This window comes from Phascolarctos cinereus, unplaced genomic scaffold (assembly GCF_003287225.1).
Source record: "Phascolarctos cinereus isolate Bilbo 61053 unplaced genomic scaffold, phaCin_HiC Scaffold_2;HRSCAF=192, whole genome shotgun sequence".
In the NCBI taxonomy this organism is placed as follows: Eukaryota; Metazoa; Chordata; class Mammalia; order Diprotodontia; family Phascolarctidae; genus Phascolarctos; species Phascolarctos cinereus.
Window position 1 is genome coordinate 159916067 of NW_027555625.1, and position 25245 is coordinate 159941311.

Here is a 25245-nt window from a genome sequence, read left to right on the forward strand (position 1 = left end):
TCTGATGGTTCCTCCTATTGGTTCAAATTCTTCCTTACGACATGACTAATGTGAAACTATGTTTAATAGGAATGTATGTGTATAGCCTATGTCAGATTTCGTGCCATTTTGGGGGAGGGAGGGGGAGAAAAATTTAAAACTCAAAAGCTTATGAAAGTGATTGATGATAAATCAAAATTAATAAAGTTTAAAAAAAAAGTACATTTTCCCCTTTGCAACTTATACCTATAGCTCCTTGTTCTACTGTCAGGTTAAACAAAAAAGCCTATTATCTTTTCTACATGACAGTTTTTCAGATATTCAAAGATGACTCTCATGTCCTCAGCTCAGTCTTCTTTCTGTCAGGTTACATATGCCTGGTTCCTTTAACTGATCTTTCCATGTCATAGACTCAGAGCTCTTTCTCTCTGCTGTCCTGGTTGCCTTGTTCTGGACACTGCACTTTATTTTTAGGGATACTGATAAGGACTGAGCTTGTGATTCCATCAGTATGGAGAGGAGGAGAAAACTCTCTACAAATGTAGTCTGGCACCTTCTCTGTAACTTAGAGCACTGAAGGGTTAAGTGATTTGCCCAGGGTTACAAGCCCAATTTGCTTTGAGAAGACGTGAACCCAAGTCTTCCTGACTTTGAGATCAATTTTCTACTTATTGTGCCACATTATCTCTCCTGTTTCTCAGTTTGTTGCTGTTCAGTCATTTTTTCAGCTGTGTCTGACTCTTTGTGATGGGGTTTTCTTGGGAAAGATAATGGAGTGGTTTGCCATTTCCTTCTCCACCTCGTTTTACAGACCAGGAAACTGAGACTAACAGGGTTAAGTGACTTGCCCAGGGTCGCATAACTAGTAAATAAGGTCAGATTTGAACTCAAGAAACTGAGTCTTCCTGACTCCAGGCCCTGCACTTGATCTACTTCAACACCTAGCCACCTTTTCTCAATAACCTTCTTAAGTTGTGGTTCCCTGAGCTAGCACTGCAGAATGTATTAGTTATTACCATTCACTGACAATCACCATTGTATTGGCAGTTTGCTAATAAAATGGACAAACGGACAGCAGAAGAGACAGCTTCTGTGTTATAAAGGAATTGTAATCAAGCAGGTTCAGGTGTGAGGTGGGTTTGGGCTTGGGGTCGTCAGGGTACAGTGTTCTGGCCATTGGGGTAGGGCCAGAGAAACTGGAGAATGCACTCTGATGATCATAGGTGGGTTTTCGGTTGTCTCCCTGAGGATTCTGATGGGTCTTCAGGAACTAATAGATCAGGGATTGTTTTGTTTTGTTTTTTCTTCTGTGACAGATCTTGTTACTGACTCCTGAAGGCATTGGCGAAGTTAGTGACTGACTTCTGTCTTGGCAGTTGGCCATCTTGGTTTACTTTATGTTTATCTTGCATGTGCTGATTTACGTAAGTTGCTTCCTTCCTCAGAATGTGCTGTCCTTGGAGGTAGAGACCTCCCTGCCCCCGTTGCTTTCTTTGTCACCACAGTGCTCAGCACATAGTAAGTGCTTAATAAATTGTTGTTGATTGATTGCAGGAGGGCATCAAAAGTGTGGAACTTTTGGATGAAATCCTTCAAACAGCTCACAAGGGCACTGTTCTCAGGATACGTGCCAGTGAGCAGCCTGCCCCAGTAATCATTGTGTAACATAGGCCACCTTTGTCCAGCTGGGATAGAATTCCTTGGGTCACACATGGGTCCATGGACCATTTTGTTTGGGCCAGAAAACCTGGGAGCTTGGATTGGCTGAAGGACTTCACTTGGGAACCCATTGTATTAACAAGGATTGAATGGTGTTCTCACCACAAAAAGGTGGTTATTGTGGCAGCCTGAACCTACAACTCTTGCTTTACCATGGCCTCAGCCAGAGCACTGTGCAGATGAGAAAAGGTAGCCGGTCACAAATTATGGGGCCCTGAGGCCTGTGGGCACCATCTTTTGGGTAGGTATGATGCAGAGATAAAGTCAGCTTGGGATCAGTTTAGCACTGGAGTCAAAGGGATAATTGAGGAACTGATACCAGAGATCCTGCTTCCAAGGTCAAGGTAGCTGGGGACTTTCCAACAATGTAGCTTGGGGCGTGGGGGCCCATATCAGGCTGGCAGGTGTGTGAGAACCAGGGGCGCAGCAAAGAGGTGCTAATTGTAAGAGTCTAGGTCTGGTTTGTTTTAGAGCTAGGATTCCAAACCTTTTTTGTATTATGGGCCCCATTGTCAGTCTGGTAACACTTATGTACTCCTTCTCAGAATAATGTTTTTAAATGCATAAAATATAATCCCTAATATCACGAGGGAAGCCAATTATATGGGGATACAGTTGTCAAAACTAAAGAAAAGAGCAACTGTACGGACCAGTTGGTGAAGAATCAGTGTTTTAGAAGGCAGATTCAAAGCCAGAGCCAAGGGCCACACCAGATCACACAGTAATTTATTTCACCAGTGATCCCTCCTCAGTGTGTGTGTTTTTTTAATAATACATGAAGAGGATTGTCCTGCTCTACCTTTAGCCATCAGGAGTTGGTTTTGCCCTGGAGAGACTCAGCTTTAGTGCCATCTCTTCCTCAGCTTGAGCTTTTCCTGCAGCCTCTCTCATTAACATGTTTATAATATACGTACCCATTTTTATAGCGAACTCCCCCATCCCCAGGATAGAATGTGAGTTCTTTGAGGGGTTGGCCCTATTTGTTGTTGTTGCTGGCGCCTTGATAGAAATTCTTGCTTGGATCACTCTGTTCCTTTTTTGCCCGGGGTCATTCATTTCTGAGAGGTTGAGCCTTGTGTATAAGGGCTATGTTTGCAAGCTTAAAAAAAGCCAACTGTCCCTCCTGATATTTCAGGAGCCTGAGGGCAGGAGGATCCAGCCTTCAAACCCTAGCCTAGATAATATAAACCTAGCTCTGTCCTCTTCACTTCAGAGGTGGGGCAGTTTGTTGGAGAGAGTGTAGCGGCCGAGGCTGTCTCTGGGAAGAGTCACGGGGCTGGTGGATACAGAAATGTTGGCTCTTTTGCTTTGATGCTGGTGCTCCAAGCTTGCCTTATCTTGCTTGGGTTTGGGGTCAGGGGACAATGGGATTGCTAAAAAGGTAAATGAATAGTCTTGGTAAAGTTGGTGGTTGTAAACACGGTTTGCCCTGAGACTACCTCTCTAGAACTGTAGGCATGAGATGCTAGGTACTGTAAAAAGAAAAGAAAGGTTGGGGTGAGAGAATTAACTACAGGCTGCCAATGGAGCAAAGTAATTTTTAAATTTAAATGAATAATTATTATTTATACTATATGTCATATTATGTACATTATATGATAATAAATTAATAATAAAATTAAACAAATTTTAATCTTCACTAATGGTCCTCTTCCCACTTAATAGCTTATAATGACAATTCTTTTTTAAAAATGTTTCTCCATCTCTTTAAAAAATTCTTTAAAATCTTATTTTAATGAAGCCTTTTGTTTTTAACCACTTTCATTTCTGAATATATCTTTTCTCCTTCCTTTACCTGTAAGCCATCCCTTGTAATAAAGATATAAAAAAGGTGAGAGGGGAAAAAAAAGATGAGAAAAACAAAACACATTAATTGAGAGAATGGCCACCTTTATTTACCATCTGGCCCACCGTGAGGGACGAACAAAAGCTCCATTTTAAAATGGAAAAAAGAAGTATTCATACTGAGGTGAGGAGGCTACATGTTAGACTGGTTAGATTTGGAGACCCTCCTAGGTTCAAGGCCTGACTGTGCCCACTTATTTGCTCTTGTTTAGTAGTGGCCCACTCTTCATAACCCCATTTGGGGTTTTCTTGGCAGCTCATTTGACAGATGAGAAAATTGAAGCAACCAAAGGTTAAGTGACTTTCCCAGAGTCACACAGCCAGTAAGTACCTGAGGCCAGATTTGAGCTCAGGTCTTTCTGACTCTAAACCTCACCCCCTCTATCCGCTGTACCTCCTAGCTGGCCACTTAATTACCAGTGGAATTTTGACAAATCTCTTAATTCTTCTAATTTTCTTACCTATAAAAAAAAGAGGAAAAAATGATCCAGCAGGAAGTTTATTAAGCAACAGATCTTTCCCCCCTCATTTTGGCTAAATGATGTGTAACTCAGAGAATGTCTGGATTTGCTAACAGCTAGAACAAAAATAATTCAGAAAGACTTTCCTTTTGTAATGCATTTCTGAAATAGCTTTAAGAACTCCATTTTTGGGTGGGGGGAAGCTTACTGTAATACAATCAAAAGAATGGAGCTTTTGGAATGAAAGAATCTGTTACTTGCTTACCTGTGTGACCTTGGACTAATCCCTTAACTTCTCTTGGGCTCACCTGTAAAATGAGAGGGTTAGTCAGCTGAGTTTCCTTCTAGCTCTTAAACTGGGCTATAGTTCATATCACTGATATTGCTCAGACATAGAATATAGACTTTAAAGCTTTTGAATACTTTTTTCTGTTTATTATTCATTTAATCCTCACAATAACTGTGAGCTACGTGAGGATAGTTTTTAGTCTCCATTTTGCCGATAAAGAAACTTGAGTCCAAGAGGTAAAGTGGACAAAGTCCTCTGCATTCCAATTCATAGTTACAATACACCCTATACTGCCTGTGTTTTTATAATCACAATAACTCACATTTTTATTGTACCCTGTAAGCTTCGCTTCCAACAACTTTCTCAGTAACTTAACTAAACCTGTTAATGCTGGCATGTTTTCAGTTCCATTTGCACCCTTCCGTACCTAGCCTCAAGTGATGTTTATTCACTAATACTGAGCTGTGTGGCATAAAGGGAGGGAGAATAACTGTTATCTGTAATAGGCCAATGCAGAGGATTATTTGGGCAGCTATGGTGCAGTGGGTAGAGCGCTGGGCCTGGAGTCAGGAAGACCTGAGTTCAAACCAGGCCTCAGATACTTAATTAGCTGTGACCCTGGGAAGGTGATCGATACCTTTTGTTTATAGTGCTGAGGGAAGGAAGTAGGGAAGCTAGGGAAACCCTGGAAATGAGGAGAAGAAGGTACATCACTTGTCCCTAAAAGAAAGAAAGGAAGACACAGTCATAATGTGTACATCTTTCTGGATAGGCCTGTTTCTCATGCATGGAGGATATGGGATTGAAGGACGAGTCAGATGGTCTGCTAAGGAGAGAGGTAGATATTGGGGAATTCACATTGGCAGGATAGAGGGTGAGAATTGTATAGACAAAGAGAAGGAGACTGTGGGAGGTGATATTAAAAAAATTCTAGCTGATTTTGGCTAGCTGCGTTTCAGCATTCTTATTCTTTATTTCCAGGATTCCCTTAATCTTCCCTACTTCCTCATTCTAGGCCTTATGCTCTACTGTGTCAACAAGATAAAGGACTAGCCATTTTCTTAGATTCTTATGATCTCTCATACTTCCCCCAAATAAAAATTATGTATAAAAGATAAAGCAATTTTAGCTTTCTCAGTGATGTAGAACAGTGATGTCAAACTCAAATAGATATGAATTCCTTAGAAAACTACATACTAATATTATCTTTATTTATTTTGTTAAACATTTCCCAATTATATTTTAAGCTGATTTGGGCTGTACTGGGGAGTTTTGCAGGCAACAAGTTTGAACTTCTGGTCCATGTTACCAAGAACCATAATGAGGTAACAGTCTGTTCTATTAACATCAGAGATTGCTTATCCCTAATATAATTATTACTCAGCACCCTGCAGGGCTGCACAAATCAACCCTCAGCTTCAAACAAAATCCAACCCTCTCTCCTCGCGCTCTTACCAGAGGTACAGAAATCCAAAAGGCAGATGCTTATCCTAGCCGGGACAGGAGTATGGCAGTACTCTGCTGCAGTGGAGCTCAGCCACAGAACTGAGGAACAAAGGATGTGTGTAGCATTCCACCAAGTCAGAGGAGAAAGCTGAGAATCCAGCTAGGGCCGGTTCTTTGCCCTCAGAGGTCACCTGGGGCAGAGACTGAGGGCTAGTAAAATGTGAATTGCCCAGCATGGGAGGAGGCTAAGATAACTTTTAGGTCTAGCCCCAAGGGAAACCACCACCAGAGGAGAGGGAGTCAGAAAATGAGCAATAGGGGAATATAGAAGGGGAAAAAATCTGAAAAGATCTCAGGAAGAAGAAAACTCAGTTAAAAATGTCAGCAATATCAGCATAAGCAAACAAAACACCAGGAGGCATATGAATAGAAGGTAAAATAATCTTCAGATCAAGGAAAAGATTTATTCAGGAATCAGTAAATATTGTAAGACAAAGGGAAAACAGCAACACCTGATGAGGCAGAAGACCCTGTGGATTCCCAAGAGAGCATGAAACCACAGCAGGATATTCCTGAATGGTTTAAAAGAGATGTAAACAGTTATTTATAGTTTGTGTCTTGATCTTCCCTGTCACCATCGTAGCTTTTTATGGGCAGGTTCTTTTTCAGTTGTTGCCTGTTTCTTGATTTTGAATTTATGTTAAAGTTGGTCCCTGTCCCTGGTATGGGGGGTGGGGCCAGGAGGAACACTATCCTGAGCTTCACACTTTTTCATCCTATTTTCAGAGCTAGTTCTGGGGGGTTGGAAGTTTTCAGTGATTCCAAGGTTGTGTGATCTGGGGAAAGGTGTGGTCATTGTTATTCTGATCTGTGTTTTAAACCTTATTTAGGAAGGGCCCCATAACTCTTGGGATTGCAATTGATACTGCTCTTTTGAGGCTCTGCTCCCTTGAGATCACAGGAGCCCTGCTCCATCTTGACCAAGAGTGCTCCTCTTTGCCCTTGAATTATGACCCAGAAGCGCATATAGGCAATGGAGCTGCCAGACAGCTTGTAGTCATACATCCAGTGCTAACACAGGGGGACCCCTGTAATCTCTTTTCTGACAAGTTGCTAGGTCTCCTCACTGTCTCTGGTTTGAGAGCTCCTGAAGCTGCTGTAGCTTCTGTCACCACCACCTGGTTCCACCACTGGTGGGCTCCAGGGCAACTTCCATAACTGTATCACAGATACTTTTTGTTGGCTCTGCCACTCCAGAGTTCGATTTCAAGCATTATTTTAAAGTTGTTTGGAGGGAATGGGTGAGAGAGTTCAGTTGAATGCTTCCTCTGCTCTGCCATCTTGGCTCCACCCCTAGAAGTCTGGTTTAAAAGAGAAATCAGAATTATGAAGACAGAAGTTATGGATTGCATAGCTGAAATAATTGGCAGAATAGAAAAAGGTGAATCCACAGTAGAAAATCTCAAAGAGAGAATAACTTACTGAGAATGAAAATACACAGAAGTAAAGGACAGTCTACAAGAAAAGAAACAAAAAGCCTTAATGTTAAAAGAAAACCTAAACATCTTAAGAAAGAATGTGTATTATTATGCACATGTAAGAAATAATACAAGAAAATTGCTCAAGACTTTTGAGCACAGAAAGCAAAGTTCCAATTGAAAGAAGCCCCAAATCACCTCCAGGAAAATACTTTGTGCTATAAACTCCAAGATCCAGAGTGGTTAAATTTAACAATTCCAGTGCCTGACAACAAATTCTGCCTGTCTGGAGAAAGACCTTCAAATATAAGAGAAAGTTAATCTGAATAGCATAAAACTATCCACCGTAGAGGGGATGGGGTAATGTTTTTGGAAGAGCAAAGTTCAACATGCCACCCAGAGTGAACCTACCCTGCAAACCTGAACCTAACCTTTAAGTGAGATGTTAAATAAAAGAGAGTCCTTCGAAGCATCTCTAGAAATAAAATGAGACCTGAACAAAATACTTTGCAGATACCCCAGACAACTGAAACGCAAAAAAGGTAAATAAATACAGCAGCCAAGGACAACAACAAAACGATGACAGAGAGATCATTAAGAGACGTCTTTTCGGCAGTACACAAGGAGACGAGGATGAACAGAAGGCAAATGGAAATGATGATGGAGAAATAGGTCTAAAACATCATGGACTAAACCTTATGATGCCTCGTCTATAGGCAAATTTATATTTTTTTGTAGGAAAGAATTGATTTCCGAATGGGAAGGAGCATAAAGGGGAACAAGAAAAGAGAGAGGAACATATAAAAGACTTTAATCAAGTCAAAGTTTGACAATGAAGGCAAAATAATTCCTATAGTCTCTCAAGAAGAAGAGAGCCTATAGGAGAGGAGATAAAGATACAAAGGGAAGGATTGCAATGATGAAAGATAAGGAGAAAATCTTATTTCATAGGTGGGAAAGGAGTACCACTGATTAATGCTTCCATGGAGGGGAAAAGATGTAAGAGGGGATGGGGACCTTACAGTGGGTATAATCTTCAGAGATTTAGTGCCTAGAGAGACACTTGTCCTGTCTCAAAAGAGTAGTTCAAGCTTCTTGGGGACAGTAGACATCCAGAAAGGTAGGAGGGCATGAACCCCAGAAGGATATTTCATGGTAAATGGCAGGAAAATAACCATGGAGAGGGCAAAGGTTAATAATGAACTGCACAATCAGGGATGTAGGAAAATTACTGTCATGGGACAATATCCTTTCTATTACCTGTAGAAGTCATTATTTTTAAGAGTGAGGCACAACAGAAAAGGGGAGGTCAAGGAGCAAGATTACAAAAGATGAGTTACAGTCAGTGTTGGAGGGGTAATGGGAACATAGTCGTAGTATTACTACGTGCATTGTTGGTGGAACTGTAAATCAGGTCAGTCATTTTGGATGGCACTTTGGAATCATGTAAATAAAGTAACTAAAATGTCTGTACCCATTGACCCACAGATTGCATTATGAGGCATACCCTAAAGAGGTCATTGATAAGGATGGGGAAAGTCCCCATCCATATACACCAAATATTTATAGCAGCACTTTGTGCATAAGCAAAGAATGGGAAACAAAGTAGATGGCCATCAATTAGGGAATGGCTAAACAAATTGTGGTAAAAGAATGTATTGGAATATTATTGTGCTGTAAGAAATGAGAAATGTGATTGAGTGTAGAGATGCAGTCCAACATCTGCATGAACTGGTGATGCGTGGAGAAGAGCCAAGAAAACTATATATGGCGACTACAACAATCTAGACAGAATCAAAAGTGAATGATTCCTTGAAAAATTTATAAAGAAAAAAAAATTTAGAAAAAGAAAAAGAAGAATTTATAAAGAACAAAATGTGGTAAGAATGAAGAGAAGAAAGGTGGCTAGGTAGCGCGGTGGATAGAGCACTGGCCCTGGATTCAGGAGGACCCGAGTTCAAATCCAGCCCAAGACACTTGACACTTACTAGTTGTGTGACGCTGGGCAAGTCACTTAACTACCAATGCCCAACCCCCCCCCAAAAAAAAGAATGAATGAAAAGAATGCTGAGATGGAAGGGCACTTAGTCTCAGACTTTGTTAATGTATTGATGAGTTGTGTTGATTTTTTTTCTTTTCCAAAATACTATTTTTGTTATATAATGATAATAGCTAGCATTTATACAGTGTTTTAAGGTTTGTAAAGCTCTTTACAAATATCTCATTTTATCCTCATAACAACCCTGGGAGCTAGGTGCTGTCATTATCCTCATTTTACCTAGTAAGAAGCTGAGACAGAGGTTAAGTGACTTGCTCAGGGTCATGCAGCTACTAAATTGTCTGAGGCAGGATTTGAATTTAGGTCTTCCTGACTCAGTGAAAGAGCTCTGGGTAGAGTAGATGATGTAAAAAAGCAAAAGACATCAATAAGTTTTTTTTTTAAGGACCCCTGTAGAGAGATTTAGAATCTAAGGACCTTAGCTACTGAATACTTTTGTGACCATAGGCAAGTAACTTAATCTCTCTGTCCTTAGATTCTTTATCTGTAAAATGAAAAGATTGGAAGATAATCTAGTCCAATCTAGAATCTGGTCAGATCACCTCTAAGGGTATTTTCCACTCTAAGTCTATAATCATGAGCCTCATAAAAAAGCAATTACTAAGTGCATGATTGTCTTAAACCCGCCACAATGAAAATTATGCAGTCTCTGCTTTCTAAACTAATCTAAAGACAGACTTAGGTAGCTTGTAGACCTTCAGGGAATAAAATAGTTGGTTGAAACCAGGTAAAACTTTAATGTCACATAAAGGTCAGAGTAAGTCTGTTTAAGTTTATTTTTGGATATCATGGAAAATATATAATTTGTTTTATTTTTATTTATTTTTAAATTTTTAATTAATTTATTTTGAATTATCAACAATTACTTCCATAAGCTTTTGAGTTTTAAATTTTTCTCCTTCTCCCTCCCCACCATGGTGTGCAAGCTGATAAAGGCTATACATATACATTCCTATTAAACATAGAAAATATGTAATTTAGAGTGATGATGAGAGAGTGTCCCCTCATCTATAAAATGAGAGAATGGGACTAGGTAACCTTGTAGTTCCAGCTGAATTTATGGGAATAGTAGTTGAAGTGTTTTTGTCCAAACTTCACGAAGGGTGTTCTGTTGTTTTTTGTCACGTCTGACTCTTTGTGACTCCATTTGGGGTTTTCTTGGCGAAACTACTAAAGTAGTTTGCCATTTCCTTCTCCAGCCCATTTTACAGATGAGGAAACTGAGGCAGGCAGGGTTCAGTGACTTGCCCAGGGTCACATAGCTAATAAGTGTCTGAAGTCAGATTTGAACTCAGGAGGAGCAAGTCTTCCTGATTCCAGGGCCAGCATACTCTCCACTGTGCCACCTCACTGCCCCCTTATGAAAGGTGGAAGGAAGTAATCACATCTCTTATTTGGCCACATGGTAAGAGTTCAATAAATGTTGGTTAATAGACCTACTCAGGGGTGATTATGTCAAGATGAAGTGAAGGGGACAGAAAGGAGGGAACTCCTTGGGAATGGTCTCTTTTTTAGTAAAATTTTGGGGTAAGAGATAAGCTGAGAGGAAAGGTAGAGAGGCTAGTGTGGGAAGCCTATCTTTCCCAGCTTCCTTCAAGTCTCAGCCAAAGCCCCATCTGGGGCAAAAGGCTTTCTCAGTCCTCTTTAATCTTAGTGACTTCCCTCTGGTACTACCCCAACTGATACTACCCCAACTAATCCTACAAATCTTGTTTTTTGTGTATGTGTATATTTTTAAAAATTATTTTAGGCAGTTGGGGGTTAAGTGACTTGCCAGGGTCACACAGCTAGTTAAGTGTCAAGTGTTTGGTCTGAGGCCGCATTTGAACTCAGGTCGTCCTGACTTCAGGTTGGGTGCTCTATCCACTCTGCCACCTAGCTGCCCCTACAAATCTCATTTATATGTCGCCTGTCATCCCATCCTTCATTAGACTGTTAGCTCCTTGAGGTCGGGAATGCTTTTAACCTATGTTTGTATCTCCAGAGCCTAGCACAGTACCAGACATGCAGTAGGTGCTCTATAAATGCTTATTGACTAACAGATGTTAGCCTCTTTAAGCCTCAAATTCAAATGGGAATTATGAAAGAGAGAGAGAGAATATGCTGTTAGTGAGGCTAAGATAATATGTAAAGCAGTTTGCAAACCTTAAAGTGCTGTATAAATGTCAGCCTTTCTTTTTTTTAAAGAGGAAAAGTGATAGAAAGTTTTAAAGTGTTGATAGCATTTTTTTTTTGAATGCTAAGCCTTGAATGTAAAGAATTTTCTGGTCAGAATATATTACGTACCAAACCAAATTAAAAACAAACTCTGGTGGAACTAAGGTATAACTTTGCTATCTCATAATCTGATAGGCCTTCTCCTTTAAAAAAAAATGTTATTTTTATCATTCTTTTTTAAAATTTTGAGTTCCAAATTCTCTTCTTTTCTCACCCCTCCCCCACCCACTGAGAAACAATATATACATTCTTCATGTGAAATAAGCAAAACATACTTGTATATTAGCCATATTTTAACACAAAAGTCAAGAAAAATAAAATGAGAAAATTATACTTCAGTTTATAGTCCGTTCATCATCAGTTCTCTTTCGGGAGGTGGATAGCATTTTTTCATCATGACTCCTTTGGGATTGCCTTGGATCATTATCTTGATCAGAACTGCCTCACAGTTGGTTGTCATCACAGTATTGCTGTTGCTGCGCACAGTGATCGGGTGCTTCTCGCTTCCCTTTACATCGGTTCATACAGAGCTTGGCATGTTTTTCTGAAACCATCCCCCTTGTCATTTCCCGTATTACACAGTAGTGCCCCTTCACAATCACATGCCATAACTTGTTCAGCTATACAGTTCATGGCTATCCACTCAATTTCCAATTCTTTGCCTCCACAAAAAAGGCTACTGTAAATATTTTTGTATACATAGGACCTTTTCCTTTTTATTTGACCTCTTTGGGATATAGACCTACTAGTGGTGTTGCTGGGTCAAAGGGTATGCATATACTTATAGTCCTTTGGGCTTCTTCCTTAAAAATATGGAAGATGTTAAGGCTCTTAAGAGTGGTCTAAAGCAAAAAAGTCTGGTGTCCAAAAGATGGAATGAAGATAATGTGAAGGAAAAACAGTTGTGATCTATTTAATTGGGATATTTCTCTGTTTCCAAAATCTGCCACCTTTTTGGTGACATGAACCATTTATGGCACTGTTTTTATGTTCAGATTTTGTATAAAGGGAGAGAAGGGTAAAAGGGAATAAGCATTTATATAGTCCCTACTGTGTGCCATGTACTATGTTAAAAGCTGAGAATACAAAGAAAAAGACAAAAACAGGCCCTGACCTGATTTTATAATCTAATATATCTAATAATCTAAATTATAATCTAATATATAACTTATAATCTAATATCTATAATATAATTATAATATAACCTTATAATCTAATTTGAGAAAACGCTCTGTGTGTGTGTGTGTATGTATGTATGAATGAATGAATGAATGAATGAATGAATGAATGAAGAGACAGTTGCTTGCATGTAATCTCCCCCATTAGAATGTGAGCTCCTTGAGAGCAGTTCACCGATTTGGGGTTTTGTTTTTGTTTTTTTGCCTTTTCTTTGTCTTGTTAGCACTTAGCACATTGACTGGCACATAAGTAGGTGCTTAATTAATGCTCGTTGACTTGCCTTGCCTTTGGCTTCAGAGAGCTTGGATGAAGGATGTTACAATTTTTGGCTCCTTACTATATAGTAGACTTTTCTAACAGTTCAAGCTGTCTGGAGATCTGGTCTCAGGTTCCTTAACTGTGTTAAACTAGCTTGCCTAACAGTCCCTCAGTATCTGAGCAAGAATCTGCAGCCCAAACTGTATGTTTTCTGGCAGAATATGCCAAGTATTTCACCCTTGGTTACCAAATTTTCCCATGCTTTCTCAATTTATATATCATAGGGAATATTGTTACCTAGTTTCTAACTTGCTCTGACTCTTCTCATAGACTAGAAGGTGACAAGAAGGTTTCATTAATTACCTGAAGCAGCTAAGGGAGCCCCAGGTTACATACAAGCTAGTGTTTGGAGGTGATGGCCACAAGCCAGGGACTTGGCCCAGTCGTTACCCACCTTTTAGACAGTTGGCAAGTAATCTGAAAGGATTTGTGCTTGGAATTAAGGAGTCATTCTGTAGCGAAGTCTGCTTAGGATTCAGGCATTTGGGCAGAAGCACAAGTTCCCTTTATTCTAATTCAATTCAGTATGTAAGGGCTATTACATAACAGTGCCCAGCATTATGTTAAGCACTTAGAAGAAGATAAGAGCCCCTGCCCCCCAGGAACTTAAAAATGAATTGAGGAAGTGAGATGACGGCCATGGGTCACTTCATTGGGGGTGGAGTTGCTGTGGCTTTGTCCCATGTTCCAGGATGGAGGAGAGAGCAAGGTTGCTTCCTGCCTATGGTAGTTTGTATGTTCCTCTGAAGGGGTTGGGAAGAAAAGATGAACCCTGAGATGGAGTAAAGGCAGGAAGAGATCCGGGGAAGTCAGTGGGGCAGTGGAAGAACTGATGATGCAAAAATTTGCTTGATCCATGAAAGCGTTCTTAAATTCTTGTCCTTTTAGTATTGTCTACTCTGCAAAGCCCATGTTTTTCAGGCTATCGGCTTACCTGAGTTCAAATTATCTTCCATGGAGTTGGCTCATTTTCTCTCCTTTGCAACCCCATCCCCCTATTTCATGTCTAGGAACCGACCAAGAGTTCAGCTAGGGTAAACTGTGTAAGCAGGTTGAAACACCATTTTGTTTTGTTGTTATTGTATAATATTTTATTTTTTCTCAATTACATGTGAAAACAATTTTAACATTCAAATTCCCTCCCTCCCTTTTCCTCTCCCTTGAGAAGGCAAGCAAATTTGACATAAGTTATACATGTGTAGTCTTGCAAAACACATTTCTCCATAAGTCATTCTGGGAAAGAAAACACAGACAAAAGAACCCTAAGGAAAATAAAGAAAGTGAAGAAATAGGAGCTTCTTGTTTGTACAGCTGATATGAGTGGTCTTTTTTGGCCAGGTCTTTCTCTGGAGATAGCATCTTTAATTGTACAATACTGTTCTGTGTACAATGTTCTCCTCATTCTACGCATTTCACTTTGCATTGGTTTATATAAGTCTTTTCATGTTTTTCTGAGAGCATCCTGCTCATCATTTCTTATAGCACAATAGTATTCCATCACAATCATATACAACCACTTGTTCAGCCGTTCCCCAGTTGATAAACATTGCTTCAATTTCTAGTTCTTTGCCACCACTGTTATAAATATTTTTGTATAGGTAAGTCCTTTTACTTTTTTTTTTTTATCTCTTTGGGATACAGACCTAGAAGTGGTATTGCTTGGTATGTCTGCATGGTTTTGTGGCCCTTTGGATATAGTTCAAATTGCTCTCTACAATGGTTGAATCAGCATATAACTTCACCAATAGTACATTTATGTTTTAATTTTCCCACAGGTAGGTGGAGCAGTGGATAGAGTACCAGTCCTGGAGTCAGGAGGACCTGAGTTCAAGTGCAGCCTCAAACACATAACACTACTAGCTGTGTGACCCTGGGAAAGTCACCCAACTCCAATTGGTCACTTAACTGGACTTACAAAAAAAAATTCCCAGTCTCTTCCAACATTTGTCATTTTGCTTTTCTTGTCATATTAGCCAATTTTATAGGTATCAGATAATAGCTCAGAATGTTTTAATTTGCATTTCTCTCCTCAATAGTGATGAGATAGCTTTGATTACTTTGTCTGAAAACTGCTTGTTCATATACTTTGACCATTTATCAATTGAGGAATGGCTCTTATTTCTGTAAATTTGACTCAATTTTCTATATGTTTGAGAAATGAAGTCTTTATCAGAGAGAAAGCCATTGTAAAAAGTTTTTTTCACAGTAATGATTACCACCTATTTATTTTCCCCTTGTTTATCCTGTTCCCTCTCTTTATTTAACCCTGTCTGTTCTCCTCTACTTTTTATACTTGATATTCAGAATCCTTTTTGAGCTCTTCCATGGCCTGAGACCAATTCATATTTTTCTTGGAGGCTTTGGATGTAATAGCTTTGACGTTGTCTTCTTCTGATTATATGTTTTGATCTTCCCCGTCACCAAAGTAAGATTCTGTAGTCTGAGTGTTTTCCCACTATTTGCTCATCTTCCCAGCCAGTTAGTTGACTTTTAAACTCTTTGTTAAGGTAGGGGTTTGCTTCCAAGGTGGCGGGTGCATTGTCCCAAGCTTCAGGAGTTTTGTGCAGCTGTTTTCAGAGATACTTCTAGGGACCTGTAGGTTTTAAGTTCTTCAAAAGTGGTATGATCTAAGGAGAGGTGTTTACTTCTGTCCTGGCCTTTGCTCTGGTCTGTGAGTGACCAGAAGCACTCTTTCTGCCCTGGAACTGTGAGGAGGGTTCCCTCTGCACTACTGCCACAAGGTCTGCTATGCCAGTGCTCCTTCTTGCCCCAGGAGTGCAACTCAGATCCAAGTATGCACAAAGCAACAGACTCCTGCCTTAGTGCCACCAGAGAACCCTGTAATCTCCTTCTGATCAGTTGTTCCATCCCCTTACTGTCTGTGGGCTGAGAGCTGTAGAAGCAGCTGCTGTTGCCACTGCCCTGGCTGCACTGTGGTCTTCTCTCACCCAAGTCTGATAGACCTTTCCCACTGACCTGCTAAATTGTCTTTGGCATTTGTGGGTTGAGAAGTCTTGAAATCACCACAGCCAAGCATTATTCAGTCGCCCTGGGGCCTGGTCTTCACTAGCGTGACCTGCACTGGACTGCACTTTTCTCTTGCCCTGGTGCAACAGACATTTCCTGCTGACCTAAGTTGTCTTGAGCTGGAAAATTGTTTCACGCTGGGTTTTTTTTTTGTGGGTTCTGCCACTCTAGAATTTTAGAGTCATTATTTAAAGGTATTTGGAGGGGTTTGAGGGAGAGCTCAGGTGAGTCCCTGCCTTTACTCCACCATCTTGGTTCTGCCCAAGACCATTTTCTTTTTTTTTCTTCTTCTTTTTTGTTGTTTGGTTTTTAAGGCAGTTGGGGTTAAGTGACTTGCCCAGAATCACACATGTCCTCCTAACTTCAGGGTCTATCCACTGTACCATCTAGCTGCCCCTCAAGACCATTTTCTAATGATCATTTTCTCTTGAGTCCTCTGGACCCCTCCCTGTACCCCAAAAACTCTGGACTGGTCTTATTTTCTTGTGTTCCTGGGGTTGAATCTACTGAGATAATTTAATATGGATAGACATAAAGTCTTGAGCTTGGGTTCAGAAAATCAACTTCACACATACAAGATGGGAGAGAGATGGTCAAATGACCTTTCACCTGAAAAAGATGCAGGGGAAAAAGAGTGCACTGCATGTTTAATTCAAATTACCAATCGAATATGGAAGCCACAAAAACTAAATTAAGAGAGACATAGCTTTCAGGAATTAGTGGGTGATAATTCATTGCAGCATAAATGAAGAGATGGAAGGGACCTCAAAGGCCAAATAGTTCAAAGCGTTCATTGTAAAGATGAGGAAATCGAAGGGTCCATGTAAAGGGACCTGCCTAAGATTACACAGGTAGTAAGTGGAAGAGATGATGTAAGAGAAGTTCCCCTGATTATTTATCACAATATTTTTGTGGTAGCAAAGAGTTGGAAATTAAGGGGATGTCCTCAGTTGGGGAATGGCTGAACAACTTATGATATAGGACTGTAATGGAATACTATTGTGCTGTAAGAAATGACTAGCAGGATGGTTTCAGAGAAACCTGGGAAGACTTACATGAACTGATGCAAAGTGAAGTGAGCAGAACCAGGAGAACATTGTACACAGTAACAGCAATAGTGTACAATTATCAACTGTGAATGACTTAGCTACTCTAATCAAGTCAATATCGAAGCCGTTGAATTCCAAGGGACCGATGATGAAAAATGCTATCCACTTCCAGAGAGAGAAAACGGATGAACTTTGAGAGCAAATTGAATCATATTTTTTTCACTTTTAAAATTTTTCTTGGTGTGTGTTTTCTTTCGTAACATGGCTAATATGGAAATGTGTTTTGCATGATTTCACATGTATAATCAAGATCATATTTGCTTTCTCAAGGGGTACGAGAGAGAAGGAGAAAATCTGGAACTTAATTTTAGAAAATGAATGTTAATTTTTTAAAAAATTTAGTTAGGAAATATTCAATGAAATAAATAATGCATAAAGATGAAAAAACTAACCCCCTCGAAAAGGAAGTATATGTGTATATGCAGGAGCTCAGATACTCAGCCTGGCTTGGTTTCCTCAAAGTTGAACATTAACTGAACAGTTGGCTCCGTTTCCCAATCAGTGGCTGATGAGTTTCATACTCCTTTCTGATTTCTTTTCTTATAGGTATCCGCCCCTACAAATGTGAGATCTGTAATAAGGCCTTCACCCAGCGCTGCTCTTTGGAGTCTCATCTGAAGAAGATCCATGGGGTGCAGCAGCAGTATGCCTACAAACAACGTCGGGACAAGCTGTACGTCTGTGAGGACTGCGGCTATACAGGCCCTACACAAGAGGACTTGTACCTGCATGTGAACAGTGCCCACCCAGGAAGTGCTTTCCTCAAAAAGACATCGAAAAAACTGGCTGCCATTTTACAGACGAAGCTAACCTCTGTTCTCCAGAGAAATGCTAAACTAAACGAGGAGGACAAATGAGGGGAAAGGAGGAGAAAAAGAGAGGGACTGATGTTCTGAAGTTTACATGTTTGATAAGTTCATATGCTGGTTTTGTCCCCCCTCTCTTTATAGTTTTTTGTTTTAAATTAAGAAAAGTTCAGAGATCTCTCTGTCTCTTCTGCTTCCCTCAAGATAGTGGCCTCATTCATTTTTGATCCTTTGTGATACCACCACTTGTGATGTTGGTGTCTAGTCTTGAAACTGAGAGAAATTGAGGAAAGACTTGCAAAAAGCTAGTTTTTTGTTTTTTTAAACAGGGGCCGCTTTTGTGTTTTGTACAGTCATTGTTAGGACTCAGTAAAAGGGGTTAAAGGTCTTCTTGAAGACATTACCAGTTTTATTCTACAAGATCCTGAGTTGCTGGTACCTTGAAGGAAAGTATCCTCACTCTAATGTTGTTAAGATGAGAATGGGATTATTTCCTTTCTAACCAAGTTTACAGAAATTATTTTAATAAATGAAATGGCCCCATGAACCTTTTTTTTCTAAGAAGAGGCCAACTATATTTTCATGTCAGGCTTTATGGTGTGAACTTTGACTTAAGATTATGTTTTGATTGTTTTTGTGATTGTTTGGGAAGGGAGTTTTTTTTAAAAAAAAATTGAGGGAGTTGAGAGCTGGGGCAAAAAAATCAGAGCTAAATGTGCAGCATCCGTTCCCCCACCTTGTCTTGACAGTCGTGTGCACACCTTATTGTCATGCTGGCAAGGTGCTGCTGCAGCTGTAAAAAAAAATAAAATAAAATAAAGGAAGGTAAATTCACAAACCCTTCATTTTGCTTTATTGTCATGGAAGCAGCTCCACACTGTACATAAGGCACTGCTGCGACTTAACAGTCTCACTGTCTGTACTATCCCACAGGTAGGCAGAATGGGTCGTAATTCTGTACCTGTTACGGAGGCCAGGGTGTCTGAGTTCTTAGATTTAGGGTTGGAATGGACCTTAGGGCCCATCTAGTCCAGCTCTTTCCATTGCGCTGTGTTGCTAGTTTCCTAATTCCCGATCCCTAATGACTAAAGTCTGATATTTCCTATGTGACTTGGGTAACTGACTTATTCTTCCTATGCCCCAGTTTCTTCATCTGGAAAAGGAGGAATGAATGAAAAAGCATTTAAGTGCTTATTACATGCAAAATTCCAGAGTTACAAAAAGAAAATTGAGACAATCCCTATTCTCGTGAAATTCATATTCTTATTGAGGGAGACAGTCTTCAGAGGTCTGGAGCCTTCAATAGCAGGGCAGATGGTTAGGCTTGGTGGGCCTCCATTTTGCCTGAGGGATGGTAGATAGGAGATTCTTGTTTGTACAACTGCTATGAGTGGTCTTTTGTGGCCATCATGGTAGGGGAATGGGGAGGGATCCAGGCCACCTCTACGGGGAGGGAAGGAGTGCATCTGAATGTCAGAATGGAAAGGAAACTCGGGGTTCCCTTCCACAGGGTTGGAAAAGAGAGCATTGGCTGGAAGGTTGGGGAGAAGAGCTGTGGTAGGGCCCTCTGGCGCCCCGCTGAGATCTGGGGAGATAGGAGGTGGACTTTATGATCCCTGAGATTTCCTCCAGCTCAAAAGCTAGCGTTTTTCTAAGAAAGTTCAAAAGTTCCGTTTGTAAAGCCTATTTATATGACTAAACAAATAAGGGGGGGGAGGGAGAATCCACACGTGGTTAGCAGTCTTACCACTAGCAAGTGTGTTAATTGACCTTTGTGTACATCTTTTTCTGTGCCTGGAATGAGGCCAACCCACGTTGGGAAGAAAAACAAATTAAGCCTTTCTTGACCAAGACAGAGTGAGAGGTGCTAGTGGCCTCAGGCTGTGTGGTCTCAATCTCCCACTATACTTGTTGGGCAATAGTGTGGAACCAGAATGCAAATCTTTGGAAATCTCTGGAATTCATGACTTGAGAAAGAAACTGGTGGAAGAAAAGCATCAGATTTAGAGTTAAAAGAAGCCTTTGGCATCGTCTGGTTTCTAGTCCAACCCCATCATTTTATAGAGAAGGAATGGTAAGACCCAGAGAAGTAAGATGACTTACCCAAGATCACACTCAGAGTGAATAATGATTAACTAGCATTTATATAGTGCTTTAAAGTTTCAAAGTACTTTACAAATAGTAACTGTTTTATAGAGGGAAGGGGTGGAAAGCACCTACTATGTGCCAGTCACTGTGCTAATAAGAACTTTACACATATCTCATTTGATCCTCACAGCAACCCTAGGAGGTAGGTACTATTATGATTCCTGTTTTACAACTGAGGAAAACAGGTTGTATGACTTGCCTAGGGTCATACAGTCTTATACCTAACTTTAGGGGTGGGAAACCTAGGAGGCCACACGTGGCCCTCTAGGTCCTCAAGTTTGGCCCTTTGACTGAATCCAAATTTCACAGATGAAATCTCCTTCATAAAAAGATTTGTTCTGTAAAACTGCCTCAGTCAAAAGGCTGCACCCAAGGACCTAGAAGGCTACAGATTGCCCACCCCTGCCTTACTCCCTGTCACATACTCTGATCCAGTGACACTGGTCTTCTTGTTCCACAAACGGGACACTCCAGTCTCTCCGGTCTGGGTATTTTCTCTGGCTATCTCCCCTATTTTTCCTTTTCTCCTCTGTCTACTGCCTTCTCTGGCTTCCTTTGAGACCCAACTAAAACCCCATCTTCTATAGAAAGCCCTTCTCAATCCTTCTTAAATCTATCTAGTGTCTTCCCTCTCTTATTTCCTATTTCTCCTGCATATGGCTTGTTGCTATGTATTTGTTTGTTGTCTTCCCCATTAGATTGTGAGCTCCTTGAGGGCAGTGACTGTCTTTTGCCTCTTTTAATATCCATAGTGCATAGCACAGTGCCTGGTTCATAGTAGGTGCTTACTAAAAATTTATTGACTGACTAACTCAGCTAACTGAGGCTGGATTTAAACTCAGGTCTTTCTGTCTGCAGACCCAGCACTCTCTCCACTATACCACCAGCTGCCTCTAGATTAATGATTTGAGGCTAAGGGCCAGGCCTCAGACTCTAAAACCACTGCCCTTTCTACTCTATCTTGCTGTCTTGTTTATCAAGAGCTGCTATTGAATTTTGGTATCAATAATAACACCATTTTTTCCCCTTTACCCTTAGGGACTTTTTTTGTTGTTTTTTTGGCTAGGCATTGGGGTTAAATAACTTACTCAGGATCACACAGCTAATGAGTGTTATGTGTCTGAGGTTGGATTTGAACTCAGGTCCTCCTGACTCCAGGGCCGGTACTCTATCCACTGTGCCACTTAGCTGCCTCCGTCCTTTACACTTTTTGAGGACTTCCTTGGCTCCCTGAAAAATCTCTTTGGCTTTGAAAGTTCTTTAAGACCTGGTGGCCCTGCATTTCCTACCTTTCTTGTATTTTTACATCTGACTCCCCACCATATAATCCAACCTTCTGAAAGAAGACTTTCCTGATCCTCCTTAATGTCATTGGAGACTACCTTGAGTTTATCCTGTGTGGACCTTGTTTGTAAATAGCCGTTTGTATGTTATCTCCCCCAATAGATTGTGAGCTTCTTGGAGAAAAGGCTCCCCCCACCCCATTCTTTGTTTTCCCTGGCATTTAGTATAGGGCTTGGCACACAGTAATAATAAAGGCTTATTGACTTGAATGAAGGGTAGGCTTCCCAGGAGCCCTCCCATCCTCCCTCTAGCTTTTCTGTATTGTTAATGCCAGTCCACAAGTCAGAGTGAACCTGTGGGTTAACTTAAGGTCCTCTCACATCTGCCTATCCTCATCTGAGCCCACAGAAGTTTCCAAGAACCTCAGAAGTCAGTCTAGGGCTGAAAGCTGAAACTTGTTGCAGCCTAAATATACCTAGGTCAGCAGCAGAGGCCCTAGGCCAATGGTGGGATGACTGGGAGCTCCTGGTAATCCTTGAACTGTAGCTCATGGCTCCATAAGACTGATCATCTTTTCCTGGGCACATTGCTTGGTTGTCTCTCTATCTGCAGGTTAAGGGTACTGTGGGTCAGAACACTATAAAATATGGTCAGATCTTGATAGTACAAAGTGGAAGAACTGGTAAGATGATGGATAATTAAGCCAAACCTTGTTTTATTTACGATTGGGTCAATTCCAGCAAAAGCAACAGATTTTTATATGGTTGGTTGATTGACTTCTATTTTGCCTCCCTTTCCCCAACATCTAAGATGAGGTAGAGTTATTTAACCTTCATAAATTAATTTTACCTTATAAGTCACAGAATTTTAGAGCTAGAAAGGAAACTTAATCCAGCTCCTTAATATTTTAGCTAAGGAAACAGGCCCAGAGAGGTCAAGATGCTAATACGAAGTAACACAACTAGTTAAATGGAGGAAGTAGGACTGAAGGGATTTATTGATCAATATATTTATTAACTGCCTACTATGTGCCAGAGAACGCTAGGTGCAGGGGATTAAAATAATTCCTGATCACAAAGAGTATGCATTCTAGCAGGAGAGATGATGTCTGAGGACTGTCTACACCAAGGTTGTGGCTGTAGTGAAGTAAAAGGGGATGTGGTTTGAAGGTAGAAATGAGAACACTTGGCAACAGTTGGATATTGGGAGGTAATATGAATGGGATGTGGAAAACGGTGGTGCCCTCCATGAAATAGGAAAATTGGGAAGAGGAAGAGATTTGGGGCAATAGGTAACACCAAATAATGCAGAACAGTGGGACAGTAACTTAGGGAAAGGGAAGTATTGACATAGGGCAAAATCGTGCAGTCTGCAAGTTTATCTTTAGGGCTATCTCCTGTTCTACAGTAGTCTTCCTCCTGTCTCCTTCCTCCTAACTTCTTAGGGATCAGTTAAGCTGGTTCAGGTTAAGCTTCTTAGGGATGTGGGGTTTTTTTTCTTTTTTTTTCTTTTTTGTATTTTAATCAAGACCAGACTTGAGAACACAAATCTAAGAATCTCTTTGTAAATATGGAAATGAGAGGGGTGTTGTTGGAAGGAGATGTTTGGACTGCTGCTGTTGGATACAGCACTAGACTGGAAATCAGAAAAAAAATGGCCTCAGCAACATTCAGAAAGAACATTATTTTGGGTGGAAAGATAGAGACTGGACCTGTGATGTGATTTCATCAGAGGGAACTCTTCCCAAGGAACACTTGAGCACCTTTTCAAAGGATAATTTCGAAGAGTCGTCCAGAGGCAACTTTGGCATCAAAGATAAGGCCGCCAACCTTGGGAGCCAGATTAAAATGTAATAGGGAAGTATTTGGCAAAATAAATGAAGATTCAATAAAATATATCGAATGTCATATTTTTAAACTAAGCCAATATGTGACCTTGAGGAATCCCGTACTGATTAGTGTGGGGGGAGGGGGAGGCCTTTCTATTTGAGTTCGACATCGCTGGCCTAGGGTACTGAAAAGTTGTGATTTGGCTTCCCTCAGAGGTAAGTGGGACTTGAACCCAGGTCTTCCTGGCTCCAAGTCAAGTTAAGCATTTATTAAGCACTTACTGCGAACCAGGTGTTAGTGCTAAGCATTGCCTGCCGATACAAATACAAACAGAAAGGCAGGCCTTATCCTCAAAGGCCCTACATTTTAATGGAGATGGCAACAAAAGAAAGGGAGTTTTGAGGGTAGGACTGGGAAGGAGAAACCTTCAGGCGCCCGGTGGCAAAGTGCAGCGAGTGAAGGAAGGCTAATCTGGGAGGAGGGAGAAGGCAGCAGAAACACGATATCAAAGTCCAGAGAGGGTGTATGGCTGGTCGGGGCCCTTCCTCAAAATGGCTCCAGGACCGGCTCCATCCGCTCCACCCTGCTTCTCCTACTGGAAATGGAAATCATTCTAAAATACGTCAGCCTCTCCCTTTCCTCCTGAGACAGTGCACTGAACAAAACCTGACCTTTTCTTTTAAATAAAATAATTGTTAAAAAAAAAACCCCATCAACAAAAATTAAGTTACACTCCAAGCAATTTATAGTTATAATTTAACCTCTTTCTGGCTTTTGTAAACCTTGAAGCACTAACGTGATGATGAGTAAGTACTGGTTCGGGACTCAGAAGACCCGGGTTCAGATCCTAATTCATTACAGCTTAGGACCTTAATTATGAATACCAGGACTTTACATAAAGAGAGCAGACTTGCAAAGCATTTCACATAGACATTCTCATTTGATTCTTGCTAGGTAAATACTATACTTATCTCGCTTGCACAGATGAGGAAACGGGTAAAAAACGGCGGTGACTGCCCATGGTCACACAGCTGAGAAGGCTCCTGACTCCAAGGCCTGGAGGAATGCCCTCAGTGATTATGGTGCCCTCTAGCTTTCTCCTACGTAAAACATCCTCAGATTTCTCCGCTTCTTGAGGTCTTCTGTTCCTTACTGCTTTCTCATCTCTTGCCTTATTTTCTGCTGGTCTGTCGTGTATTATTTTCACTGCTGTCAACGTGCCTAACTCGCCGTCCCCCTATTTTCTACTTACCTGATGCTAAGCCTTAGTGAGCTCAGACTGTGGAATGACCGGGACGGTCAGAGCTGTGTGTCAGAGAAGAGGGCAGAGGCTCGGGCTGAAGGGGCCACAGGTGCTCCCGATTCATGGGCGTGCACCCACGTGAGCCGAGGAACTGAAGTGCTATAGGAGCTTTGGGAGCTGGGGGAGGTCCCATGGAGATGTAGCCTTTGATCACTGGGTGAGGTAAGTTGTTCTCCTCTCACAGACAATATCCCTTCTTTGGTTTTACGTATGTTTTCTTCTACTCCTGTTGCAGTAACCCCAGCTAAAGTCTTTTTTTCTCTGTTCTTCCTTCCCTACCATTAACTGTCTCCCCCCATCCCCCTAAAAAAACAACTAAACAAAAAATTCGTGAGGAGCTAGAAAGACAGCTAAGTGATACGTGGAGCACTGAACCTGGAGTCAGCAAAACCATCAAGTTCAAATCCAAAGCCATGCATGTAACCCTGGGCAAGCCACCCAACTACTGTCTGCCTCAGTTTCCTGGATTGTAAAATGTGGATAACAATTGCACCTACCTCTCAGAGTTGCGAGGATTAAATGAGATATCTGTAAAGCATTTAGCATAGTGATTAGTACATAGGAGGCACTTAATAAATGCTTATTTTCCTTCTTTCCTGGACAGTCGTCAGACTGAGCTGAATGAGACTGAGGCAATCACTGTAGGTGGTTTGAGAGTCCGACAGTTGTGCTGTCAGCTTGTGGAATCCTTAGCCGATTAGTGAGGTTTCATTCAGCCCATGCCACCCTCTCCTGTTTGGGGCACCTTG

The 25245-nt window shown here is 41.0% G+C and overlaps 1 protein-coding gene across 3 annotated transcripts in view; it reads left to right on the forward strand.

Moving 5' to 3' along the window:
* OVOL2 (ovo like zinc finger 2) overlaps positions 1-18770 on the forward strand; it is a 50048-nt gene extending 31278 nt beyond the window's left edge. For all 3 annotated transcript variants that reach the window (XM_020986525.2, XM_020986518.2, XM_020986531.2), the window contains one exon: positions 17673-18770. In XM_020986525.2, coding sequence (XP_020842184.1) covers positions 17673-17983 — 311 coding nt within the window. In that variant the 3' untranslated portion in view covers positions 17984-18770. The remainder of the gene's footprint in view (positions 1-17672) is intronic.
* The last annotated feature ends 6475 nt before the right edge of the window (positions 18771-25245 follow it).